This window comes from Gavialis gangeticus, unplaced genomic scaffold (genome assembly GCF_001723915.1).
Source record: "Gavialis gangeticus isolate Ggan-Ray unplaced genomic scaffold, GavGan_comp1, whole genome shotgun sequence".
Classification (NCBI taxonomy): domain Eukaryota; kingdom Metazoa; phylum Chordata; order Crocodylia; family Gavialidae; genus Gavialis; species Gavialis gangeticus.
This window is the reverse complement of record NW_017728997.1, coordinates 35706542-35714159: the sequence shown is the minus strand read 5'-3', so window position 1 is coordinate 35714159 and position 7618 is coordinate 35706542. Positions and strand designations below refer to the sequence as shown.

General features: G+C 47.4%; 1 protein-coding gene across 1 annotated transcript in view; it reads right to left on the bottom strand.

The window, feature by feature from the left end:
- NUP210 (nucleoporin 210) overlaps positions 1-7618 on the bottom strand; it is a 128523-nt gene that overhangs the window by 34111 nt on the left and 86794 nt on the right. The window contains exons 24-27 of the mRNA XM_019504616.1: positions 6805-6940; positions 6459-6521; positions 3885-4064; positions 2230-2310 (exon numbers count right to left, since the gene is read on the bottom strand). Coding sequence (XP_019360161.1) covers positions 2230-2310; positions 3885-4064; positions 6459-6521; positions 6805-6940 — 460 coding nt within the window. The remainder of the gene's footprint in view (positions 1-2229; positions 2311-3884; positions 4065-6458; positions 6522-6804; positions 6941-7618) is intronic.

Genomic DNA, 7618 nt, shown 5'->3' with positions numbered 1-7618 from the left:
GGTGCATTACTCGGGGAGGGGGGTGGGCATGGCAGTGCTGGAAACCACTTGACCAGCCAGGGCAGGGGAGCAGGATGTGGGCGCGACTCACTGCAGGCAGAAGTAGGCAAGTGGTGGCAGGTCATAGCCCCCACTCCCAGCACTGCCTCACCCACATCCCGTGCCTGTCCCTGCTGGCTGCCGAGCGGCAGCAGAGCAGGGTCCCTGTTCTCAGTGCTGATGTGGGCATGGCAGTGCTGGGAGTGGGGAATCTGCATTGCCACTGTTTGCCAGCTGGTGTGGAGGGGCATGGGATGCGGGCGAAGCAGTGCTGTGAGCGGTGGCTATGCCCTGCTGCTGTTTGGCCCTCTTCACCTGGAGCGAGCTGTGCCCACATTCTGCTCCAGCCCCCCTGGCTGGGCAAGTGGCAACAGGGCACAGACCCTGCTCCCAGCACTGCCATGCCTGCATCCTGTGCCCCCCCACCCTGAGTAACGCACCTCCATGTCCTGGCTGGGCAGCTCGTTCTAGCCCCAGCCCCAATCCCTCCCTCCCTCCCTCATGCCCCTTCCCTCCCCCAACCCCAACAGACTTACCAGCTGGAGGCAACTGTGTCAACTGCCTGTTAGTCTATGGCCGAATTTCTGAAGTGGCACAGCATCTTTCAGATCTGATTCAGTGGAATCAGATCGGGACAGTGATTCGAATCTCCAAAGTGAATCACTGTCCTCTGAAGTGACCAAATCTGAAGCCAATACTTGCTGCTTTGCACAGGCCTAATTTGTATCCATCCTGTGAGACTCCCATATTTATACTTCCCAAAATTGAGACTATAAGAATATTTGAATGTAGTGGTGCCCAACCTTTTCCCACTGCAGGCCAAATAGATAGTACTCAGTCTGTCTGTGGGCTGGGCATGGTTGGAGGGCCTGAGAGGGGCCAAATCCAGCTGTTGGGGGTGGGGAGGTGTGTGAGAAGGGGACCTTGGGAATTTGGCAGAGGTTAGGGGGATGGTATTACTTGCCACTGCTCCCCGGCACCAAATTTGCCAACCCATGGGAAGCCCTGTGGACCAGATGCTATGACTCTGCAGGCCACATCTGGCCTATGGGCTGGAGCTTGAGCACTCTTGTTTTAACTGTTTTGCCTAAAAATTCTCTCCCTGGTTCAGATTGGTGGTCCAGCTCATCCCTCCCAAACACTCAGAAAACATAATTTACACACAAATATGTGGAAGGTGTAAGCACAAAGCAAGAAGAGTAATTGCCATAAATGATATAACCAGGCAATATGATGTAATTAAGAATAGATTTAAATTAGATTCAGCAGAAACGCGTAGGGGCTGCACAAGGGTGCACATGCACCCTGCCCCCCCCCGCAACAGTGCTGGTGCACTCCCTACCAGGCAACACTCCCTGCTTAGGCAATGGGCAGGGGGGGCGCAGGCGGGAGCACCGGTGCCCTCCCTGCAAGTGCTGGCTGGGGAGTGGGGAGTGCCGGATGTGCTGTTGGCACTTCTGGGAGTGCTGCGGCTGCTTCTGGGAGTGCCACTCGCGCTTCCCGGTCGGTGTGATCAGCCATGGATCACCCCCCTGGTTGGTGATATTGGCCACGGGGGGGCCCCCCTTGGTTGCTGACTGGCTGCTGGGGGGGGCATGTGCCCCCCCAACTCATGTGACCCCAGTCACCCATGTACAGATTCAAGGGGATACCTGACAACAATATTAGCTGGACAATACAGTGTACCCGCATTAACAAGTCCAAAGAAAGAGCACACATTATATTCTTTTTATTCCTATTCCCCATGTACTTGCTTGATTCTCCTTACGTAACTCTCCCTTGTGACTGGAGGAACACTGTCCTAAAGAAACAACTGTCATTACAGGCCAGGAAGGAGAAGACTAAGAAGTTCATGTTTAAGCAAATGTTTCATTATGGTACAAACAGAGTAAGAGAGGAAAATTCTTAGAACAATGTAGCACAGTTAATTTTTGCACCATCACATTCATTTAAAAAGTCATTAAAAGTAATTACAAATATGAGAGTTAAATATCTTCATAGAATATTTGTTGTACATCAGACTGATTTAGAACTTTAGTTGTTCTGTAAATGCTTACCAATTAAACTAAGATTTTCTCTCTTTGTAATTCTAATTGGCACCTTACTTTTCACAACTATTAAAAAATAACAAGCAAGAAAGAAGGAGAGAAACAAATTTAAGATTAGAAAAAAAAGTGTAACTTAGCTAACCTGGGTACCAGTTTTCATTCGTGTAATGGGAGCATGGACTCTAATAGCCTGAAGCTGTACTACTTCAACTTCCACTTTATCCTAAAAGGAAAAAAAAGTTCAGTAAATAGCGGACCATTGCATTAACAATGCTCTGTGAATTAGATTTTGTTTTCAATATCAGCTGTTTGACACACTGGAACAGGTACTCCAGCTGTACCTGTTACTGCTTGATGCCCCAAACCCTGCACTGCACTTGACAGAGCACTTGGCTCTCCTTGTCCAGAGCTCACTGCAAGATAAGAACCATCATAATGAATCCCTGCACTGTAGCCATTCTACCTGTCTTGAAATTGTAAGATTGGGCTTGAAGCAGCCTTGGGTAAGAGAAGGTGCAAGAAAGTAGGAGGCAACAGGCATTGACTGCTACAGCAGAAATCTTTGCTGGTGAAATGATACTATTACCCAGGTGGCTGAAATAACAGCAGAGCAGATAAAACTAAATATTTTTTTTTAAAAAGAAAGAAGTTATTACGCAGCTGGTAATAAATGGAACAATAAGCCAAGGGCCAACTGTTTCTTGTACCAATATGCCTCATTGTCATGTTTGTTTTTAAAACCTGCCCCAACTAGTTGAAAAGTTTAAAAAGCAAAGATTTACAAAAACAGAGATAATATAATATGATAGGACTGTCTCATTGCAATAAGAAATGTAATCTTTTAAGATTATTTTTGTGTGATCCTGATTCAAATGTAAGCGATAAAATGCAACAGGTTTCACATATACTATGCTAAAGTCCTTTATCTTGATGTTCTTCTTGATGAGGGGTGAGGTTGGAAATCAACTAAAATTTGCAGAAACAACACTCAATAAAACACCTTGGAATTTTAACAGAAACACTGACACAACAAATCAAAACCAGGTTGATACAGAATGCTTGTCCATAAAAGATGCATCAAAATCCAGCTAAGTCAAAGCTCTAGCTGTTAAAAAAGGATTTATACTGTTAGATTTAGAAGTACTAAACAGGAGAGAAAACAAAAAAGGCCCTATACTTTACACGTATCAGTTTCTGGTACTTAATTTAAAAGCATTAGATAAGGGCTCACTAGTGAGTGTGGAACAGTGTTTTGAATGGACTGTGTCTGGATATTTGTGTTAGATTTTGGCTTAGATAAAATACAGAATGTGTTTATCTACTGACATGTAATCTGTAGGTCATTTGTACGACAGAAAACTATGGTCAGAGTACACGATGGTTAAACTGTATGGTGATGTCCACATAAACATCACCAACTAAGTAACAACAAAGTCTCTAAACAGGACTGCAGAAGTATGGTATGGCAAGACTAAGACTCTTTCTGGGCAGACCCTTTCATCAGACTAATCGTTCAAACCTGAAGATAGTAAATTCACTTTTCAAGAGATTTCTCTGGATTTTGTTCAGAGCTCAACCTTTTAAGTGGAGGAAAGATGCACAACTAGAATTAATGAAGACATCATTCACTTTCACAATGAGTGCACCAAGTCACAATCTGGGAAGATAGAAATAATTTTTTTCCTCATTCCAGTGAAACCAGTAAAACAGATACAACAATTAACTTACTGATTTTGGGTAAGGACCACACTGCATCAACATTAATTCCTTCTGCAACCCACATAATAAAAACGTTACCTGAGAAACCACAACAACTTTCCCGGTCTCTGCATCAACAGCTTGTACCACTCCTGTTACTGTTCCATTGCCAACTGCTGCTCCTTTCACAAGGCCTGCGCTGTTCACCGACGCAATTGTGTCATCACTAACAGCAAAAATTATGTTGGATTGGGGCTGTGGGCCCCCTTCTGAAGTAATCTGTAATTACACAGAAACCAATGATCATCAAGAGAATGCATCCATCACAGCTCTGCTTTACACTTATATGTGGCTCAGGTGCATAACAGCAAGGGAGGTAAACAAGAACCTCTTTTCCTTGCACAAACTGGTTGCAAAATACAACTACTTCCTTTGTGCAGGGGGTGAGCCATCCCCATTGTCCAATGACTTCAAGATACCTATTTCCCATGCATATTTGCATGTGGATCAGGACTGGTATACAGGGAGCTAGAGAGACAAAAGCAGGCCATACACACACGGACATACAATCAGGCTCACCCCATCCCAGGGAATGTCCCTCTCTGTTTCCCCTAGCTCGTGTGACTCTGTCTGTACCTTTCTGATATACCTTTCCCACAAATCTCTATTTTATATAGGTGATAGATTTATGGGACACTATTAAATCATCCTGGAGATACAGCATTCATTTGACCAAAATAAACATGGAATCCTCGCTACAATAGACTAAAAACAAGGTGACAGTCAAGTGTGAAAATGTCCTGGGGCAGTGGTCACCAACCTGGAGACTACAATCGACCAGTCGATCCCAGAGCCTTTTTAGGTCGATCCTGGGCAGTGGGGACAGTTGGGCACGTGCACATGCACACACCTGCTGCCCCCAGCCCCAGCAAGTCAATCTGTGGGGGAGAGAAGGGATGGGGGCCAGATTGAGGCCCCCACAGTGAGGGACTGACCTGAGGCTCATCCAGGAGCAGGAAAAGGTAAATAGGGCCCCAGCCCCATTGGGTGGTAGGAGGAATGGAACCCCAGGGGGGCTCCTTCAAGGGCACAGGAGACTCCCTCCCCATCTCTGCAGTGGTGGAGGTGGCACAGGCGACTGCTGCTGCACCTTAAGCCCAGCTGTAGCTGGCCATGTGTGGCTCAGCTCAGCAAGGGGGACTCATGTGGCACTCATCCCCGGCCTGGTTGGGTCTGGGACTCTCTGCTGCCCAGGGTCCTGTGCCTGCCCCTCTCCCCCCCACCCCCTGTGCTCTGAGATGAAGTGGCTGCTGCTGTGACTGGAGCATGGTGGGGAGGGGACATGGGCCTCTGGAGCACCACAGACCCCGAGGCCTCCACTGGGGGAGGCCCTCCCATGTGTCCCTGGGTGGCAGAGTCCCAGACCTGGCTGGGCCAGGGCCCGATGCCACATTCCTTTGGCTGCTGGGTGGGCATGACTCAGCCCAGTGGCAGCAGAAAACTGGGGTAGGGCTCAGGCCCGGTCTGGTGTGGGACTCTCTGCCACCCAGTGGCAAGTTGGGGGGATGTCCTGCTCCTGGGCACAGCCCAGAGTAGGCCTGGGGGCCCCAGGCCTCCCCCTCTATGCTCTGGGCACAGCAGCCAGCCTGCAGCAGCAGCTGCCTTGTCCCGAAACACAGGGGGGCAGGGCATGGGCCTCCAGAGCACAGGTCGGGGGGCATGGGCCTGAGGCCTCTGCTGGGCTGTGTGCAGTGGCAGAACGCCCCCCACATGCCCCTGGGTGGAGTGTCCCAAATCAGGCTGGGCTGCGAACAGGGGTGGGTGAACCTATAGCCTGGTCAGGCATGCCTTGGAAGAGAGATACCTGGGAACAGGAGTGGGTGAGCCTATAGCCCAGAGGAGGGCAGAGTGCAGGGGCCAGAGGGCCCAAGCTCAAAGAGGGCAGCGTATCAGCAAGGCCAGAGAGCCTCAAGGTCCGTAGCCTTGGGAAGGATGGTTGTCAGCAGGGCCTGGGAGCCCAAAGGTCTCACTGGCCCAGGAGCACGGCCAGGGCCTAGGGAGGGGCTGAAGGCCATGTAGGGTCAGAGTCAGAGACTGGAAGGGTCAGAGGAGCCCAGAAGTCTCACCTGGCCGATAAAACAGGGCCAGGGCCTATAGAGAGGGGCCAAAGACTGGGGGGTCACAGCCAGAGACTGAGGGGGCCAAGGAGCCCATAACCCAGGAGAAGCAAGTACTGGGGCTGAGCCTGTAGCCCAGGAAAGGCATGTGTGAGCATGTCACCTGTGAGGCATGGGAGCAGGTACTGGGGAGGATGCAGCCTGTGTAATTGGCTCCAAGGCAATGACCATGGACACCTGTAGTACTAAGAGCTTAGGAAGACTGGGACAACCACCCTTTCCTTAAAAGTCAATAACATCAAGACATGGTAGGCAAGAGAAAGGGAGTGTCCAAGAACTGTCAAAAAATAGCAAGGGTTGAGTGGCCATCATGGGGCATCACAACCATCTCTGGGACAAGCACTTGCTACAGATACCAAGCTGAATACCAGTCCCTGAAAAAAATAATGCAACACCAAAAAAAAAAAAAATCAAGATAGTTAGCACTTTTCCAATAATTTACTGAAGTGATTTTGCAGAAAAAAACTATTAATGGAAATAAATCTAAATACCTCACCTGAATCATTGCTCCTATGATCAGGGTAATTTTTCTTGGTAGTAATCTAAATGGAGGAAAGACCTAGAGAAATAGGAATATAAATATTTTTGTTTTCACTATTTGATTTACATCAATTATGCCTCTAGAAAATACCAAACCTCCAGCTAACTTTGCAAAGAAATGCTAAACTAACATTCTGTTGCAGTAGACCAACATTTGGACAACTTTTGAATATAAAAAAGTTGTATGTAGAGATTTCACAGGAGAAAAATACAGATCATCTCAGCAAATCAACATATTCATACATCAGCACCACTGTCGTAAGCATTTTTGATAAAGTTCAATTATAAATTAAACTATTTACTTCAATCTGTTGCAGAGCAGAGTTGATTCTTTGTCCATTTTTATCAGTGACTGTCGCCATAAGACTGGTTTGACCAATGGCTACACCATGAACTAGGAAAGCAGCAGTGTAGTCATCAAGGGCTTCATTGATTGGGCTGGGGCAAAGAAAATACATTGTATGAGAGACAGGTCATCAGATGAATTACATTAATAAGGAGGCCAGTGAGTGAATTAGTGCTCAAGGGCCCTGAGATCACTACATAATATTTTGCTTAGAACTTTCACCTCAAGGAGTTTTAAGCGATAAAATTCTAAGCAAAATATTATGTAGTGATCTCTCTGTTCAATACTGAACAGCATGAAGAGTGAATTCTCACAGCCTGAAGCAGAATATTAAAGATGAAACACAGTATCACTGAATATGTATTATAATCATCACTGAAGCCTCACCACTAACCCACAGTACAGAAGATTTTTGTTTCCATTTTAACCCTTCTGCATTTTCAGGCTGGAAAACAGTAGGGCTGTGCAAAGTTTTGGTAGCTGATTTGATTCAGAGGAGATACAGCCCAATTCAGGGACCCAATCTCCAAATCTGAATCAAATTGGGAGACCAAGTAAAAACTCCAAATCGATTTGGAAAAAGCTTCTGAAAAGCTTTGGATGATTTAGAGATTAGGCCATAGACTAAACAGGCAGCTGATAGCTGCCTCCAGCTGGTAAGTCTGCTGGGAACAGGGGGAGGGAAGGGGTGTGGGAGAGGAAGAGATTGGGGCTGTGGCTGGGACAAGCTGCCCAGCCAGGGTGAGGGGTGCGTTACTCGGGGGGGGGGG